Here is a 19,747-nt window from a genome sequence, read left to right as displayed (position 1 = left end):
TTAAATTCGATGGAATAAGATAACATTGTTCGCATCACTTGTTATTTTGATACAGCATGAACCTTTGTTGTGATGACAGACAGACTAAACTTAATAGGGCTGCAAGTGTGTCAGAAAACAATGGGAATCCTTATGCTATGGCCAAAGATTAATTCCATATAAAATTTTTCTGAAACTTTCTTTTTTAATAATATCTTAACATGACACTCTATTCAAGCCAGCTTTTGCCTTAAGACTTATGGTACTGTTCACTATAAATTATTTTAATTCCTAATTCTAATATATTCAAATATGATGCCTTTCTGTATGTACCAGAATGCACTTTTCAGCCTTGGTGCATCATAAGATGGGGCTGACAGATCTGTTTTGTTCAGAGAGATTTCCACTCTCCAAGTCAAGCGTGTCATTTTTTGAAAGGACAAGAAAGGAATCAGAAATATTATTATTAATACATTTTTCTTGTAATTGTTGATTTCATGCAAGATATCCCTAGGGGCTTTGAAGAATTAAGTGATGTGATTCAGAAGATGAAATGAGTGGAAGGTTCTTTAATCATCCTGTACTTAAAGTCTAAGTAAATGTTGCAAGATAATGTGGGGATTATTGTAGTTCTTCAGTAGCCAGACTGTCAGTGCAGAGGCTTTTTTTCTTCCTTTTCAGAATAAGAAAATCTTATAGACATTTCCATAATAGTTTATTGCCCACAAAATCCACAATTATCTTCTCCAGTAGCTAATAGCTTTTGAATTTATAACCATATGTGACATTTGATAGAGATAGATTTACCTCAAAAGTGAATATCAGGATGGGTTAATGATCATGAAATATAATTAGAGTATGTGTCTCCTTTACTGACCAAGGACTAAATATGTATTAAGTTTTTACTCAAATGGTTCATTTCTCTATGTCACTGGGCTTAAATATTTCTAATCTAATTAATATTTTTAATCATTCAAGCCTGCCATGCCATTTAATATCTGAAAAATAGTTTCTGCCTTTCTATTTTCTCTAATGATCCTAGGTCAGATCCAGAACAAGACTTAGGACCTTAAACATAAAATAGGAATCCAAAATATGTTCATTTAAGTGGGTAGCTAGCCATATAGTGCTAGAACTTATCAAATGCCTCCTTTTTGGACCCAGAAGTTTCTGAAATGTCTGCTGTTTTTTTGTTTTTTTTTCTTCTTCCATCATTTGCTCTCCTCCCCACCTACCTTCCCCGAACTGCCCTAGCCCAAGTGGCTCAACGCCTGATTCCTACTTGTGCCCGCTGGGATCCAAAATTGAGATAGTGCTATATAAAGCCTCTTAAGAGTTCGGTCTCATAGGAATGCATTCATGCGTGCATAGTTAGCAAACCAGGGTACCAAACTTCTTGCAAAAGCAGCTGTACCTGCGCTCCTTTTAAGCAATGATGATAAAAGTGATGGCAACATCTGCTAATAAATCTTATTGAGTGCTTCCAAGGAAGCATGGCGTGTTCAGTTTTAATTTCAACCTGTGCAGGTTTAGAACCGCTACTTCAGGTCCGAGTCTATCCTAAGTATTAGGCAAGGCAGGGAGCTGAGAGCAATCCTTATTCTTGCTGTTGAGGCTGTGCTGCTGTGCGGAAGGGAATGCAAAATGTTTGGGCTAGACAGGATAAAGACCAGGACTCCGCAACCACATGGCTGGAGCACTCAACTGGCAGTTCCGGTTCTTTTTTCTCGGGCTGCTCTTGCATTTAGGCTACACAGTTATTGGCTACCTGTCCGGTCATCAGGACTGGAACTGCTGACTGGCATGGGCACCCAAATCCTGCTCTTGGCACAGGCTGCCTAGGCTGTGTGCTTTACAGATGTGTCAGCAAATGCTCAGCAATAAGGATGTCTGTTGAAACTGAAGAGGAGTCTCTGGGGCTGAACTATGAATCTGTTCTTTGAATGCCCTGGTGGTAACGTGCAGGGAATTCTTATATGCACAAGAATGTGTTAGCAGAGAGCTGTGAAATACAGCACTATACTGCAAAAATATTTATGAAAAACAGTCTTACTGGGGAATAAATTGCAGAATGTGTTGCTTGTGTGGCATGTCCACAGTTCTGAGTCCTGGGACTACCCTTATTGCTTGAATTTTGTTGTCAAAATTGAGACCTAATGGTTTTGTGGGGCTTGGAGAAGAGTAAGATCAGTCTGGCCATTTGTAATTTGGTCTGTAGGAAGATAGGTTACCTTCCTACCAGGCAAGACAGGTTTGTGAACCTGTCTTGCCTGGTAGGAAGGTAAATTTGCTTCTTGCCTTTGACTTCTGTGGTCATCTATTACTTGAATTAATCGACTGGTAGAAAAATTTAACATAATTGGCAAGATGTGGACAGGCTGGAGAAGCAAAGATAAAAATCCTAAGTCTACCCTTTGAAAATAACTTGTGAATTAGGGGGCATTGTGTTCCCTCCTACCCCCGACACACCCAGAAAACTAGGATGGGACTGTAAAAACCCACCAGCCCTTCCAAATCCCCAGAAAGAGAAACATAATGCAACAGCGGTGGGAGTAGTGTAGTGTTGTTCCATGGATGAGAAAGGAACCATTCATGTTTCTGGTTTTATCAGTCTGTTTACTGAGGCTCTGCCTTGAGTCCTAAATTGGCTCTATCTTAAATAAAGCAAACTTCCTGCCTATCAAGGCCATTCTTGCAGTATATTTTAAACTTTTTTGCATTGCATCGTGGTAGTCTGATATTCAGAATAGGTAAGGATGATTATATATATATATTTAATGATGCTTTAAAACCATTCAGAGTTGTTATAAAACAGCTGACCAAGGCTCAGGCTTTCAAAACATGAGGTTACCTATGCAAACAAGAAGTGACCTTATGTCAATCTGAAAAAATATGCATACTTTCATGTGTATTTTTTCCATTTTCTGGGCAGTCTTTGAGTGGAAAACACTTTTTCCCTTTTATTAGACATTGATTTTTCTCTCTTGGGGGTGAATGGAACTGAAATTGGAATTCCTCTCTTTAACAACATCCTTTTTAATGTGGTATATTAGACTCCTTTGTATAGTGTATATGGTTAACGGAGTCTATCAATTTAATGTCATGCTTCTCTTAAAATTTATACCTGCTGCTTCTAGGTAGGTGGGGGTTTTTTGGGTTTTTTTTCTTTTTTTTTTTTTTAGATTCATTCTTCTGAAAAAGAGTTCAGGAGAACATATCTGGTGCTCTGCTTCGTGTGTTGGTTAATTCCAAATCATGCTGGTCAAAATTTTCAGAAGTGAACAGATGTTTTTTTGCCTTAGGTCTTGTATTCCTCCCGGGAAGGGTATACAACATCAGTAATCTCTCTGGAAGTATTGGCTTCATTTTTTAGCTGTTTTCGTTTGTACAGGAAGTACTGATAGAATCAAATTTTTCTGCTCTGTTGAGATTTCATGCAAGAAAGAGGTAACAGTGAAACACTTCTTAAAAATAGAGAAGTCTGACTGTATAGTCACAAAGTTTGGCAAGATGCATAAGAGAAGACATGAACCTACAACTTTTTGCTATGTTTCTTTTTTTCCTTTAAAAGCTTGAGCTAAATCCATGGTTTGAGATACAGTCCTTCCTCCCTTTAGTTTCACGGGAGATTTTACTGCAGAATTATTCAGTGAAGACCAGGGCAGAGTGAACAAAACTTGTACTATGTTAATAGTTGAATCTTAGGCTTTTGCAAAGTTTTACCTGCTGTTTGCTCTTGGCTCTTTGTGGCTATTCTTCTGTAACATAATCTTTTCAGGAATTTCAAGAACTGCATTTGTGTCCTACCTGTGACAGATGTGTACTTTCTCTTATGCTAACTTTTCCTTCCCTTTAGTATTTTAAAGTATAAAAAGATAATGTTGTAATTTTTAATGATCTTTCCTTACCCATTTGCCTGTGCTTTTCAGAGGTGGAAGAAAAGGGATCAAAGTCACTAATATCAAAGCAGGGAATAATTTGAGAGAAATAATAAAATATCGTTCTGAAGATATTCTGGAAAGGAAGACAGTTAATTTAGGACAATTGATCCTATTCTTGTAACTCATTACAGGTGGAAATTTACCCCTGTGCGGCATCGTTGCAAGACCTGAGCAGCACTTACCTTCCACTTAAATTTAATTTGAATTTAAGTGGTATACAGGGTTTTTGCTGATCTTCACACAGGGAAGAACTAATGGGTAGCTTGAGTTTTTTCATTCTGCTAATTATCTGCAAATGTTTCTGTCACACAAAGTGCACGTATATCAGAAAGATTCCTTTCAGAAGGATCACTAATATGTTTTAGACAAACTTGTGTTTCTAAACAGCAAGTTTTATTTGTGTAAAGCAGAGCATGGTGCCTCCAAAAAGTGCTTTTGAATGAAGCACGAATAGGTAAATGAAGATTTTGTTCTTTGACATGATGAATTCTTTCTTTCCAAAAGGCTACCAAAGCGCACATCAAGCTAAACACGAAGAAGCTTTACCAGGCAGATGGCTATGCAGTGAAAGAACTGTTAAAGATCACCTCTGTGCTTTACAGTGCCATGAATACTAAAGGAATAGAGCGCACGGAAGTGAGTGAGGAAGACAGCAGCAAGTTCAAGTTTGATCTTGGCTCAAGAGTAAGGAAAATTTGGATTCTTATTTTGTGTGTGGGATTTATGTTAGCTTATGAAGAACAAACCTGTTTTCTCTCTGAAACTTTAAATAGAGAATGTCCACACAAGGGAATTGGTATGGCTTAAATGTATTTTGACCTCACGTTTTCTGTATTTGAGTTTGTGTGCTATGGACTTGTTTTAATCTCCGCGTAGTCTTAACCAGCAGTATAGTACAAGGCAACAATGGTGTGAAGCTGGTCATTTTTGTTTCAGAATGCTACTGAAATGGAGTAGGTCAGAAGAGAGAATATTGCCAACTTTGTTTGCCTTATTGTAAAGGAGGAGCTTGTGTAATACTGACTGAAATATGTTTTTCAACCAGTTTGCTTAGAAGGAAAATGGAATCTTTATGTCGTCCTAACAGACATCAAATCTGTTCAAATCCTTACAGTCAAATCCTTCTGCAGATATTAAAAAAGATTCTTAAATAAATTGAGTGCCTTTTGCTGCTTGTTGTTAATTTTTACACCTATTCTACATTTTGATATTTTTAGTATGTATTTCTTTTATAGATTTATTATGTCATATATGCTTGTTAGGCAATGTTACTATTCTTGAAAAAATGGCAGTGCCACAGAGATTTCTCCTCTAAGAGGAATTTTTGAATGTTTGTGTAAAATCTGTTGTCTCTTCAAAGAACATACTTGATGAAATCACGAAAAAACATTTCTAGATTGTCAAGAAACATTACCCGTGCAATGTACTAGTCATGTACCTTGGAATATGTGTTTTGTCCTTTTGTTCATAAACTAAGAAGTTTGCCTTAGGCTGTTGTTGGTTGACGTTACCCAGAGCAAAGGCAAAATCACAGTGTTGAGGAGTTCTTTTGTTGGCCTGCTGTGATTAGGGTTTCACCTAGAAATAAATGGAGCCTACTCTAGACATTAGTAAGACCAAGAGGCAGGCTCACTTTGAGTTAGTGGACAACTTCTTCAATGTTACAGTAGTGTTTCAGCCACTGTGCTGACCCTCTATGTAATTTTAACATCAAAATGGGGAAAATCTGTTGTGGACTTTCTTTGTGTTATTGAGGAGTCTCTTTCAGTGCTGTTGCTGTGTTTCCAGGTTGCTGATCTGAAGGCAGCTAGACAGCTTGCTTCTGAAATCACCTCCAAAGGAGCAAGTTTGTATGACTTACTTGGCAAAGAAGTTGAACTAAGGGTAAGTACCCCTTGGAGAATGTTTAAGAACTTGTGTTCACCTGATGTTGCAAAGGAATAAGATGAAACAACTATGAGCAGCTGTTTTTAACAGCTGCATCTAGAATGAAGATTTTGTGAGTTAAAGAAAGGGATCATAAAGTTTGCCTTTCTTGCTCACTCATATTAATATTTGCATTACAGTAAGTCAGTGAGGAGAACAGTTCAGCATTTTCTGTTCAGAAGAAAACTGAAATACTTTTTCTAAAGTCATTTAGAAACATTAATGCTCTGTTTGCTTTAGCAGTGGGGAGAGATATGTTCTGAAAGATAAATGGAAGATTAATGCTTTTAGTTATCTAAGTGCAAGGCTGTTTATTTCTCTAACAGTAGCTGAGGGCCTCATAAACCTGTGGGTACATATTATTTAGCTGAATTGTAAAATCACAAGCTATTCCATGAAATTAGAGAAGTATGATAAAGCACTCATGTTTGCCAGTAATACTTCCAATTATTTTCTTAAATACATTTATCTGCAATGCCATAGGTTATTCTTTTACTGATAAGACATTAAACCCTGAATGTTCTAGTATTGTTTTTGGTGATCTTCAGATTTGCAATATCTGAGCTGTAGAAGGTGCACCCTGTAGAAGTAATAGACTGTGTGCCTTGATAGTTAATGCTCCCAGATCCTTGTTTGAGTGCAAGTGTTTCAAAGGGTAAGTGAAGTACAGAGAAGATTTTCTATGGAACATTGCCTTTTCTGCTCTGAATATTAGTCAGCATGTACGCACAGGTGTGAAAGACATTGATACTTGAAGGGAGATAGAAGTGATAACCTCAGTTTTGTACCAGTCATAATTGAGCTATTAATCAATCGCTTCTCATCTTGCATTAAGTTTGTTTAATTTCTTGGCTTTTGAAATCATTTTCACATGAATATTGCCTGATGTATTAATGTTGGCTTCAGGGCATTAAGCTCCTTCTGCTCACAGCATCCCTTATTTAGAGCTCAGCTAAAAAGTCAGGTATAGGTCACTATGAGGCAACATTTTTTGAAAAGTACTTAAGCATTGCTTTGAAATTGGGCATTCTTTAATCACTTTAAATCATAGCTTTTAGGAGTCCAGCTGACTTTAGAACTGGGCCCTAAAAAAGGGACTTTTGCAGGTGCAGAGTGCTGAAAGCACTAAATGAAAAATCAAGAGATAAGTAAGTGCTTCTGTGCAGCCACTTCTCATTGGGCCTGTTAGGAAATCTCCAATGGAAGCCTATTTAAAGGTGCAATTTCTAAAAGGGCAGGATTTGTTATATCCTGTAGAGTGCATGTTTCTCATGATGTAATGACTGACTGCACAAGTTGGGACAGGCTAATCTTGTATAGGTACATACTTTATATTTTATGCAAAGGTTTGACAGACTGAGCTTGTTGTCTTAAAGAAATCCATTCTTAGGAAAGATGACCTTTGCTTCTGTCTCATTAGCTATGAGTTTATATCCTAGAGGCACAAGGTGACACTATGACAGCACAGTGAGAACCTCCAGAGAGCAGAAGAGATATTTGTGGTCTGTTCCTGATGATTTGTGACTGATGCCAGCCTTCTGAGTGATTTAGTAAAGCTGAAGAACTCATTTTTGGCTTATATGCTAAACACCAAGTTTGGTACATAGTGTGTAACTAGTTTGAGACTTAAACCATTTGGTAACAAAGATTTCTTGTTAAAAGCCACAAGGTTGCAATAACCAATTTTTGAATTGACTTTATTGAGTTTTCCTTTTTAAAAATTATAAATAGCCCCTTTAAAATGTATTTCATTGTTTTATTATTTCCTTCACAAAGACCAGCACTGTGGTAATGGTTGTTGCTGGGGTTTTGGAGGACTAAGAGGGTTGGAGTTTGTTTTCTTTTTTTTAAATGGTAACTCTGAGTACTTGAGTTTGAAAGAGAAAGGGACAGAACTCAGTGGTGGCCATTTCCTCTTCAGACTGAATCATGCCTGCGATCTGTCTAGTACTGCCTACGGGAACCTTTCTGATTGCTGTGTCTTCGCGTCCCATTCTATTGAATGGGTGTTGTAAAATGGATGCTAGAAAAGCACTTTCACAGTGGCTGATTTTTAGTTGGAATCTCTTTATTTTGCTTTCTAAGGAAAGCTTGTTAAATCACTTAAAACAGGTAGGAACCGATAGCAAGGCTGTGGAAGAATTTGCTTTCTGTTAGTAATAGGAAATTTCTTTAATGAATAGATAGTTGTTGCTGTTGATTTCTGTGGTATCTGAAACTGCCATTTTATAAAAATAATCCTAGGCCATGCACTGGAATAAGTGATCATCTAAAAATGAATCAAATATAACTTGTAATTCCAAGTTTCGTGCAGACCTTTTACACTAGGAAGTTATAAAAGTGTTGGTCAGTTTTATTGGCTTTGGCACTGTCATTCCCCCAAGGGGAAAAAGGGGATGTATGGTAAACTTAGGGCAGATGATCTGTTAAATGTAACCTGATAACCTAAGAAGATAAAATCTTCTGATTTTTCTTTGAAAATATTTTAAAATTAAGACCTTATAGGAGCACCTAGTTCTGCCTTTCACTTGAAGGTTGTCTAATGAGAGATTTAAGGCCAAATGCTGTGGGTCTCTACCTCTGCTATTAAATCTGTTAACCCCCAAGGAAGTCAATGAGATTGCAGTTCTTTGCAGCAGGGCAGTAAGGTGTTGCCCTCTTCCAATTCATGCTGTCTTCCTTGAGTTCTTCATAATTTTGTGCTTTTTAGACTTTCAGGTGTATGGTCCTGTATTTTCTCTTCTGCACCTCGTTGCAGGTGAACAGAAATAGAAGAATGAAGTGTCATTAACTCTGACTTTGTGTAGGGAATTAGAACTTTGCCTCTATATGTCAAATTAGTTACTATTAATCTCAGGTTACTTTTATTATTTTTTAATTTGGAGGTTATTGATTTCCATTGCTTATTTTCTTTTGGTGTTGCATGGCAAAGTAATGCACACAATAAATTGCTTTGGCAGAGGGATTGTGCTCTGAAAGGGCAGTAGGAGAGCAGTATGGTTTATTTACTCATTACATTTTATGTCCTGAAACCTATTGTAGATTTTAAAATGTATTGACAGCTGTGATATTGTTTTAATGAGTTTTAAAACATTATAGTTTTGTGTTCTCTGCACTGCTGCAGCTCTCTTCCAATCCATTTATTTCTCTATATTGAAATAAAGGATCCTGTTATCCAGATTAGGCCAACGGTACATTTCATTTCTATCCTAAACGAAAGAAGCTTTATTTTCTTTTAACTGTGGAAAGAAGTACCAGTGTTCAGCACTAAAGGGTTGAATTAGTCTGCTTTCACTGTTTCCTTTCAACAGCTTTTAGGGAAAGATCACTGGGATAAGTGAAGTAAAGTCTTCATTCTTATTTCTATTAGAAATGTTGGCTCTAATTTGCATTACAACCTCTACTCTCATTATTGAAGCTTTTTTTCACACGTAATTTGTATAGAGGTTGTGTAGAAAAGCCTATGCATAAGATAAAAGCTTGTTTTTTACAAGTCATAGGATATTTTGCTTTTTAATAAATTATTTTTGAAAGAAAACAGATTTTAGCTGGAGTAGAGCAGAATATATTGAACAAGGGAATGTTTCTAATAGAGGTATTGTAGGTGTATATTGATGTTACTGCATACGTGCATGTACTGGTTAGGACTTAAGTCTATATCCATTTTCTTGGAAATGGAGTGCTGTGACTTTCTGGTTCCTTTTAACTAGATCGTTTCTAGATTGAATACATGGTTCCAATATATACATCTTTCAAACCTAATCTACAATGTAAAAAAACCTCTTCATTTGAAAATAGCAGAGGAAACAATCTGCAATTTTTAATTTGCTAAATTCAGACTGATGCTGTTGGTTAAGATTTGAGGGGGGGGAAACCAAGAGCTATACTTTCTTCATAAAGCAAAAATCACAAATGCCGTTTTTAGTTTTTTTTCTTTTTTTTAAAAAAAAAAAGAAGTTAGATTGTATATTTAAAAACAAGAGTAAAGCATTTCCTGAAGCAGTAGAAAGTTGAAATGTGAAGAGAAACCATCTGATTCCAGCCTGCAGGTAGGTAAAGGGATTTCCTTTCTCCTGACTGCTGTCCACGGATCCCGTATAGATGGGCTGCCAGCTTGTGCAGCGGGCTGTGGAGTGCGAAGTGCGGAGGGGGAGAGGCGCAGGGGCTGCAGATGAATTGTTATGGCTGTGCCAGCCATAGGCTTTAGACGTGAACTTCGCACAGTTAACTATGGGCAGCAATTCAGCCCTGAGGAAGAAAGAGATGAAGAGCCTTATTTGATGAGAGGATCGTTGAATGCAGAATTGCACTGAAGTTGCTGGGATGTCTCTTTTATTTCCCCTCCCAGAACAACTGTAAATGAGCACAGCAGAGGTTATTGGTGTCCTGTGGCAGTGCAATACGTGAGAGAGAATTTTTATTTCACAACCTGCTTAACCTCTTATGTTTTGCAAGGTGTTTTGCAGTTTGAAGTCTTGATGGTCTGCATCTTAGAACAGAGAATTTGGAAAATGGGAATTCATGGAGTCTGTTTTTTTGAATATGCTGATTCCTAACAATCTAATTGTTTCTCCCCCCCACCACCACAAAAAATGCAGCAATGTGATTATTGTTGGTAGTTGAGCAAAACGCAGCACCGCTTCAGTCAGTTTGGTTTTCACGTGTGCTGGCTGACTCTGTACTTGCACAGCTAACTGCTGCAGTCTTGTAAACAGCCAAAAGATGTTAGAAAATCAGTAGTCTCCTGTAATTGTGTAACAGCTGGTGATAGGTCATTCATGGGGGAAATGGCAAGATGGATGTAGCGGGGAGGAGGGAAACGATGAAGTGATCCAGAAAAATTAAATAGCTCGGAATAAAGCAGTAATGACTTTCAAGGTCAGTTGTGATCATTTGAGGAAGGATACTCCTGAGTTACCATGCATTGAATATTTGAAATCCAAAAGGAGAAATTCATGTCTATTTATAATGCCTCAGCTAAGCTGGCTGACTCTGAGAGCCTGCCACTTTGCATCTGCCAGAGGTCCTGCAGACGTATTAGCAGCAGTCTGTTGAGAAGCTACCTTGCTTAGACTCACTGAATTATTAGATGCAGTGAGATAATGAAGCAAAAAAAAAAAAAAAATCCCAAAATAAAACTGCCTCTATGCTGATGGCAGGCATAAAGAATTTTGACCTTTTCAAGGTTGATTTCATTTTATTTACCTCTCAATTAGATCTAAGCCATGTAAAATCGAAGAAGGTTGAAAATAATCTTTCTTCTGATGTACTTTGTGTTGAAGATGGGTGACAAAGTTGGTCTGTATTCTAATCATGCTCTTGGCACTTACTGCTTCTGGGAGCTTGAACAAACCACTTAGTCCCTATATATCCTTGCATGTAAATAATCTGATAAACTACAGAAGTTATTTTAAAGCTTTCAACAGCCAGATAAGCTATTTCCAGATTTATAGGGGAAAAATTTAAAAACAAGTTCAGGGTGTTGCTATAATTGTTCTTGTTATAAGTGCACACAGTATAAGCTTGTTCCAAAACTTATGAAAGTCTATGGGAACCTCTGTACAGACTTCAATGTGTGAACTATTCGAATTAAGCTCTTAGGAGAGCTAGAGGCACTTAGATCCAGCTGTGGCATAAAAAGGAGAGTAGTTACAGTGAAAAGAGTTGCCACTAAAGACATTTAACTGGATCTCTTTATTTCCAGTTTTTTTGACTGAAGAACTCTTCCGTGTCTCCCTGCTCATGCTGTTGTAGATCACTGCTGGTGAGGTTTCTGTTGCTTGTTACTCCTAATCTTTTTTTCATCAGACACAAAGCAAGACCATGTCAAAATGTTAATTACACCAGAGCAAAATGTGCTGACTTAAACTGCCTTTGTTTCTGCTTGATGAGAACCACGCAGTACTTCTGTCATTCAATGCTACAGCCACTTCGCTGGCTGGTTAAGCTTTGCTAAAAGTACAAAACCTTGAGTTGTGTGGTGATGTTTGCAAAAGTCAAAGGCTTGGTGCACATTAAAAGATTAAACTATGTCTTCGTACAACATTGCTGCATACTGAATATCTGCTCCAACTTATGGTGCAGCTTTGCATGGTGTCTTGGGTATCTTCTAGGACTGGAAGGTGCTGCTGAAAAGTATATTCTTTTCTGTTGCTTGTTTTTTTCTGAGGAAATCTCTAGCCTTCCTGAAGTTTTTCTTTTTATATTATCTAATAATGAAAAGAAATGTTATTTCTAACACTTACTACATGAGAATGTAGCTAAAAGGAGATACTAATTTTTTTTTTCTTTGCCTAACTGGATGTTTTGCCTTTTTGATCACACAATGGGTAAGGTTGGAAGGGACCTCTGGAGATCATCTAGTCCAACTCTCTTGCTCAGGCAGGGTCACCTAGAGCATATTAGACAGGATTGCATCCAGGTGGGTTTTGAGTATCTCCAGAGAAGGAGACTCTACAACCTCTTTGTGCAACCTGTTCCAGTGCTCTGTCACTCTCATAGCGAAGAAATTCCTCCTCCTGTTCAGGCAGAACTTCCTGTGGTTCAGTTTTTGTCCATTGCCTCTTGTCCTGTCGCACGGCATGACTGAAAAGAGTATTTGATGACCCTGCTGTTTTCCCTGTTTGAGAACTAAAGACGAATTTCCACCTGGCTATGCTGCCCAAGGACATTTTTGCTTGTATCTATTAGGAAATTCATTCACAAGTGTAGCTTCGCGTTTGCTAGGAGAAAAATACTCATTCATGCCAGGTGGTGGAAGAGACTTAGCAAACTGCCTCCTTGGTAAGGGCCTGTTGTCCAAGTAACATCCTGTGGACTGATCCGAATTTTGTCAATGTAACAGATGAGGAGGAATTTCTTCACTGGAGAGTGACAGAGCACTGGCACAGGTTGTCCAGAGAGGTTGTGGAGTCTCCTTCTCTGGAGATATTCAAGGCCCGCCTGGATGCGACGCTGTCTAACATGCTCTAGTGACCCTGCTTGAACAGGAGGGTGGACTAGATGATCTCCAGAGGTCCCTTCCAACCTTACTGATTCTGTGATTCTAAGCCTTGCAAAAAGTAGGTTAAAGATGAGGTTTGGGGAGGATGTAGGAAGATGCAGGTAAGTACGTGCTGGGGTTCACAAACTAAAGATAATTCAGTGGAATTGGATATTGAAATAAGAGATAGACTGACCACCTGGAGATCAGTAGTGGGGGCAGGAGGGGAAAGAGAGCAGTATAACTTCACACCTGTCAGAAGTTTCTGAAGTTCTCTTTTGTGCTTCACAGTCCAGCAGTCTGTAAGCTAGTATTGGTATGAGGTTTACTCTGTTGTAAGGCGCTCAGATTCCTTGTTATCTGGATAGGCTTCTGATTCTTTTTGTTCTGTCTGCAGAAAAGTTGCTCATGTTAAAACCTGAAGCTTCCCAGTTGGTTCTCTATCTCAGATTCTCTTCTTGCAGCATGCGTTTTAAATAACATGCCAGCCGGGGGGAGCAGGGGGTCGGACACCATCTTTGATTGAGGGCTCTGCATAGCTGACTAGGGAAGTGTCTCTGCGGATTCGCTTTGTGGACTGCTGAGATGAGCATACAGGAAAGCAGCAGAGCTTTATGGAGTCTGGAGGCAGCAAAAATTCTCAATTAGTTTGAGCGTTAATCTCTTGAGGGAGAAAATAAGCCGTTAGGAAGTATCAGGTTCTTTCAGAACATCTTGATTATTTTTAATGTCCCTCCTGTACCTTCCTGTTTAGAGGTAACTATGCCTAATGATCCATCCCTTATTTTGACCGAATGTAATCCCGGTGCTTGTTAATAAACTCCCTGGATAATAAACTCTCCAAAAGGAGAATTTTATAGCCTGTGTAGAGAGCAGTAGTTGCAAAAATCTGTCTGAAATTCAGAGTGTGGGATGTAATAGATCCTGGGTTAAGACTAGGGGCAACAGGAAGTAGCAGTCAGTAGTCAGTAGCGAACTCTTTTGTGTGCATGAGACTTATGAGCTCCTGAGAGAACCAGCAAGGATTTAACCTGTGATGAAAAAATGTTTGGTGCAAAGACTGGTCAATCAGGAAGAAAAAAATTTCAGTTCTTGTCCTTATCACGAAAAGGTATTTAAAAACTTCTACTAGACCTTATGCACATTTATATATATATATATATGTACATATATATATATATACACACACACACACACACACACATACATATATATATATATATATATATATATATATATATATATATATAACATCACATTTAGTGTGAGTGACTTGCATGCTGGTCAAGCTTAATTGCTTGTCTTGCTTCCTTGCATCGATTCAGAAGATAGGTACATCTGTCTTTCTGTAAGTCAAGCATTGTAGGAAGTTGGTTTGTTTATTTTTGGTTCACTGTGATGGAAAGCATTACCAGCTGAAAATGCCACTTCTCAGGCTGTCGGTCCATTGCGGGTATGTACAGAACGATTTTGTACAGTAGTGGCTCCTAATTGTTAACCAAGTGTAAAGTTCCTGGTGGGGAAAAAAATCTTAGTACTAGAAGTGGGAGGGCGCATTTGCAGAACTAGCGGGTAGTATCTTCCATCTCTCATTTTTCTGAGGCTAGTAAGTACGTTTGGCTTCTCCACACGGTTACAAAGCTGTACAACAAGGCGGTGTGTGAATTTAGGATGGCTTAGGTGTTCCACGTTAGTGCTGAGGGGCAGGGAGACAGGAGTATCAGCGGGGGCTTGAAGGAGTTGGAATGAGTTACCTCAGTGGCATCACTCGCCTATTAGCGTGGTCACACGGCAAGACGGCGCGAGACAGCTGGTGCAGGGACCGTTCACAGCCCAGTGCATGTCACAGCAGCTCCCGGGCGCAAACAAGCATTGCATCGCTGCTGCTTCCTTGGCATTTAACTGGCTTTAAGAGAAGCTCGTCAGGAGATGGCCAACTGATTGTACAGCTATTTCCTATTCTAGGTCTGGAATTAAAGTTACATGAGTTCCTGAAAGTGCCTCTAGATTTCAGAATGGGAAAACCTTCCCCTCCACAACCTCCTTCCCTCGGCATAGGTTCAAGACCATGTTCTCAGGTGGTTGCAGCATTATCTTTCATATGAGATTCTGAATCAGGTTATATCATCATCCACATAATGGAAGAGGTACAGTGTACCCAGAAAGTGCCATCTGCTGTTACCAGTTTCTGCTGGGGCCATGATCTCATGTGACTTCAGAGGAAGCTGAATCTTGACCCTCTTCTGGTACTTGGTCTGTGGAGCCCGTATGATGCTTGACAATGCACTGATTCCCTTTGTGTTTACTGTTAAAAATCCTGATGCTTTTGGAGAGTTTTGAAATATCTTCTCGGCTGTTTTAAGACAAGAAGTAGTCTATATTGACAGTTATAATCGACTCTGTAAGTGGCCTAAAACTGAACTTTCAGAAGTTTTTTTTTTTAGCTGTCCTTCTTCGTGTTCAGGAAGATGACAAAGCCGTACTATGTGCTTGTAAGCTGCCATACAGGTGCCTAGTACCGTTTGAGGTGTCTGAGGGTACCAACGACATTTGAAAAGGTCTGGCAAGTATAATGCAGGGACTAGGGCTTACCTGCACCACCTGGAAAATGAGAGTGGATACCTCAGGCAATTGAGCCCTCTATATTTTATCTTTTCTCTCTCTCTTTTTTTTTTTTTTTTTTTTTTTTTTTAACTGGGTATCAGGGAGCGAAGCTGCAAGAGGGCTTGATAAAGTTGCTACCTCCGTGCTCACATCTTGCAGGATGCTTTTTGGCAAGTGCTGTAGAACTGGTTAGTTGAACCAGTTGCTTTGCTATCCTTTGGCAGAAAGAAACTGTACTGGGACAATAAACTGCACGTTGAGCGAGTAAGTTATTTTGTGTCCTGTACTAGTCTGATTTTGTCCAGTAAGAGCTAGAAGGTGGCAGAGGCAGTAAGTGGCCAGCACTGCCGTTCCAAGGCTGGCTGCTGATCTGGTTCTTGTGGACAGAGCCTCAGCGCTGCTGCTGCAAAGATCAGCTGTGGCCACCTTTCTAGCTGTTTTATTTTTCCTTTTTTTTTGACCCAGATGAGTAAATTCTTTAGACAGATGGATATTGGAAGGCTTTAAGATCAGTGTGAGTTCCTGAAATGACTGCAGGATGATTTTACTTAAGGAAAATTATCTCCACTCCTGATGCCAAAACTGATGTGACTTGGGCAGAGCAGGCTTCAGCGTTAGCCTCTCATCTGCTGCAGGGAATGTCCTGTCCGTTCTGGTTAATGGGGCAGTCAGCTGGTCTTTGAGTAGAAACCTTTCTTAATTTCTAATGAAATTCTTATTTCCACAGAAAACAGTTTTCTAATCTAAGCCAGCCAAGTAATTTGTTAGTTCTTCCAATTGGCTGTGTCCAAAAGTGAGATTCAGAGCTTGTGGAATTAAAATCTCAGCACTTCCATGCAGCACCACGTATCAGTCAAAGCGGAAAGAATAATGAAAGTGCCAGCAAATAGTGTCTCCTGTGTACTTTTGTGTGTTTTCTGTAATAATTGTCAGCTTTAGTTCATCAGAAATAATTTTACACTTGGCTTCCATGATTTTTTTTTAATTGGTATTTATCATGTAAAGCTGTAGCCATGGACCTCTTGGACACTTTGAACAGGAAGCACTGGTGAGTGGTAAACAATCCGATTGCTCATGAATACCTCTCTGTTTCTGTGTATGTTTGTTTTCTTAAGTTATAATTATCAGGAATAGTCCTAAATTGTTCTGCTTCTTACCTCCTCTTGCCTCGATAATTTTTCTTCTATATTTTTCATCTCTCCTGAGAACTCTATTTTTAATTCTTAATTTAAAGGAAACCTCTTGTGTATTATAATGTGTGTTCTGATTAGTACTCCTAATTGCAAAGAGTACATTACTTTAAAAGGAAATGAACAAGGCCATATTGTTCAACTCAGTTGCATTTGCACACTTATTTTGAGCCCAAGGAATTACGAATACAGCCAGTGACAATGTACTACCTGGTATTTGGATGGAAGTGGAAAATTGGTTTTCCCTTCAAATATAAAGTCTATTTGTAGTCACAGATTTAAGCACAAATGGGGAGCTTTTGTGTAAAACCAGGTTTTAAAAATCTCAATTGTCCTATTGCTAAGTATTGTATATTCTGCAAGAAATAGCAGTGGTGAGTGGAACTCAAGAAAAACATATTTGATTTGCTCATCTGGGCAGTCAGATTGTCAAAGTAGTTGTCATGTTAAATACACTTGCTTAATTTGCTAATGGCTTAACAACGTTTAAAATAACCTACTTTGGTATTTAAAAGGTATTTTTTTTTCCTAATATACTGGTAGTCTTTATGATTTTTTTTTTTTTTTGCCAGGCATATTAATATAAGCTGCCTTCCTTTTAATGCTCTTCTGTATGGCCAGCTGCAGAGTCCTTTCTGAAAAGAGATATTAAAAATAAAAGCTTCTTCTTGAAGAGTATTCTTAGCAGAACAGAAAGTGACCCAGTGATGGAGAGCTGGGAAAACTAGTACCAAAAAAAAAAATCAAAAACTTTTTCAACAGCTTTGTTACTTACCAGATATAATTTATTTTTCCATGGCAATTTAGTACTCACTTACATTTCTTACTCTGAAGTGCCACAGCTGCATTAGTGGTAATTGTTGATGGTGAAAAATATGCATGTGTCAGGTTAGAGTCTTAGGGGCAGTTGTGCATGCACAAAGCTCTGACATCCCGCTTGGATTTGCTTCCCTGTCTGCGGGCATGCAGGGGGATTAACTGTACTGACCTTCTTGCTGTTCAGACAGGCCCAGACAGGTCTGAAAATATACATCTCTGCTTTTGTAGTGCTCTTCAGTGACCTGACAAATTTTCACGAGCTCGAGAAATTGATGGTAATTTCTGCACAAAGACTGGGATCCATATGTGATATTTGCATGGATGATAGAGGGAAGGCAGAGGAGGAAACCACGTCAAACTTAAATATATCATTCCAACTTAAAACAGTAGGTCCTCAGAAGTGTCTCTGAAAATGTATATCTAAATATTTTATAGATATATTAAGTCAGGCTTCTGTCTAAAGCAGTTACCAGGATCTGGCACGGACCGGAGTGATTTGTGCATGTTCTGCGGATGTTTTACCAGGTTACTGGAAGGAAACTGGCAAGGGGGCTATTTCTAATTAAAACCAAGGGCCTTGCTGTTCCTTCTGTCCCTTTGGAAAATAGGAAGAAAAATAATTTTCTTCTTCCTGCTGGGTGATAAACTATTTTGTTTGAAATATGTTTGCTCTGCAGGTGAGAGCTTGCTGTTGTCCTCGGAAGAACTGAGCATAACAGGGAGGGCACTATCTCCAGGAGGCTGCATCCTGGCTTCCTTTTCAGTGTCTGTGCATCTTTTCTCAGGGAAAGTCTTCTCAATTAAACAGACATTTGGTTGAGCTTGTATATACATAGTATTCTCCTAACAGCTACTGAGACACATTATTTTTGTCTTGTCTTCCTCCAAAAGTGCCTACCCGTGGAGTCATTGAGGAATATGTATTGTGATGTTTCTTCATATCGTATTCATCCAAATTAACTTTCTGCTGCTTGGAGTTTATATTTCTGTGTGAGTAGAGGAGTGTTCACAAGCACTTTAGGCAACATAAGCTGTCACTGCCACCAACAGATGTAGCTCCTGTCATTGTCCCCAACAGAATATTTCTCATATTTCCTCCCTTGTGCCAAAAAAAGTGTTTGTGCAGCATGGGGTAGGCTGGTTTGGGGAATTGATCCAATGGAAGAATAAACTCAGCACAAAAAGCTGATTTTTCAGCTAGATCAGCTGCCTGGTTTGGTTCACCCCAAACCAAGGAAGCTCCCTGAACTGAGGTCGGTGAGGTGGTGGGGAGGGAGCTAGGCTGCCTCTTGCAGTACTAGGTCATGCCACTTGAAGTGTGTCTGGAACTGTAAGGTAACAAAGTAATTGTATCTGCTGCTAGAGCACATCCCTCAGTAGGCTGGGTACAGGCTATTACAATGTGTCTAAAGCAGTTTTAGATTCTTAAATGTGCTCTAGAGTCGCTATTTTCATCTTTATCCACTTGTTGCTAATTGGCTTGCCACTATAAAATGATTTTAAGGGCACATCTTCCCCTTTCATCCTAGCAGCACATGGGTAGTCCAGTGTTTTCATATAAGGACCAAGTCAATTTTGTAAGACATCCTACAGATAAATGCATGCAGAATACCCTTCAGCCTCTCTGTCCCCAAAGGTGATATGAGTCTGAGAGAGGATTTTTCATCCTTTGGGATCAAACAAGGAGCAATGTTTTGATGAGGAGTCTGAATCCAAGTCTGAACTCTTGGTTATCAGAGTCAGAAAGTACCAATATACCTGGGTCGTCTAATTTTCGTATGGGCACAGAAGGCACCTGCGATTGTGGCAGCTGCCTTGCTAGCTTAGGTGCATTCATGTTGCTTGTTGCTCTGTGTAGTTGTGACATTGGGTTCATCCATATGCCCTGTTGCTTTCTTGGATCATGTTGTAAAAATGACAAAATCTGTGTTATGTAGAATACCTTGCTAAGTGTAACAACTAGTGTTTCCTTTATGTTAACAATAAGCAGTTCCTAAAAATGAGCATTCAAGAATACTTGCAGGTCCGAGCGGTAGCAGTCGTCTTGTTTTGATATGGTGTCTTAAGTGCTTAGTGTCAGGGAGCAATGAGGGCCGAGTGCTCTGCAACGGAAGGTGAGCTGGGAGCTGAGCCAATAATAAGGCAAGCACAAGCAGTGACCTCCATAACAAGAAGCCTGGATGCAGAGCAGCAAGTCCAGGTCAGGATCAGGGCCAGACACAGTCCTGTGATCACTCAGCAAGTCCGTAAGGTTGAGGCAGGTCTGAGGTCAAGCCAGGCAGCTGAGCTGGGGGATGCAGGGTCAG

General features: G+C 39.1%; 1 protein-coding gene across 5 annotated transcripts in view; it reads left to right on the top strand.

Annotated features, from left to right (window-relative positions):
• The window catches only part of CLUAP1 (clusterin associated protein 1), a 67,725-nt gene that overhangs the window by 3,075 nt on the left and 44,903 nt on the right, over window positions 1-19,747 (top strand). For 4 of the 5 annotated variants that reach the window (XR_009959982.1, XM_062588290.1, XM_062588289.1 and 1 more), the window contains exons 4-5: window positions 4,425-4,604; window positions 5,709-5,804. Coding sequence is in view for 4 of the 5 variants with exons in the window: in XM_062588290.1 (XP_062444274.1) it covers window positions 4,425-4,604; window positions 5,709-5,804 (276 nt within the window). In the remaining variant the exon portion in view is untranslated. The remainder of the gene's footprint in view (window positions 1-4,424; window positions 4,605-5,708; window positions 5,805-19,747) is intronic. The other variant, XM_062588291.1, reaches the window with a different exon arrangement.

This window comes from Rhea pennata, chromosome 15 (genome assembly GCF_028389875.1).
Source record: "Rhea pennata isolate bPtePen1 chromosome 15, bPtePen1.pri, whole genome shotgun sequence".
Taxonomy (NCBI): domain Eukaryota; kingdom Metazoa; phylum Chordata; class Aves; order Rheiformes; family Rheidae; genus Rhea; species Rhea pennata.
This window is presented reverse-complemented; position numbering and strand designations above follow the sequence as displayed.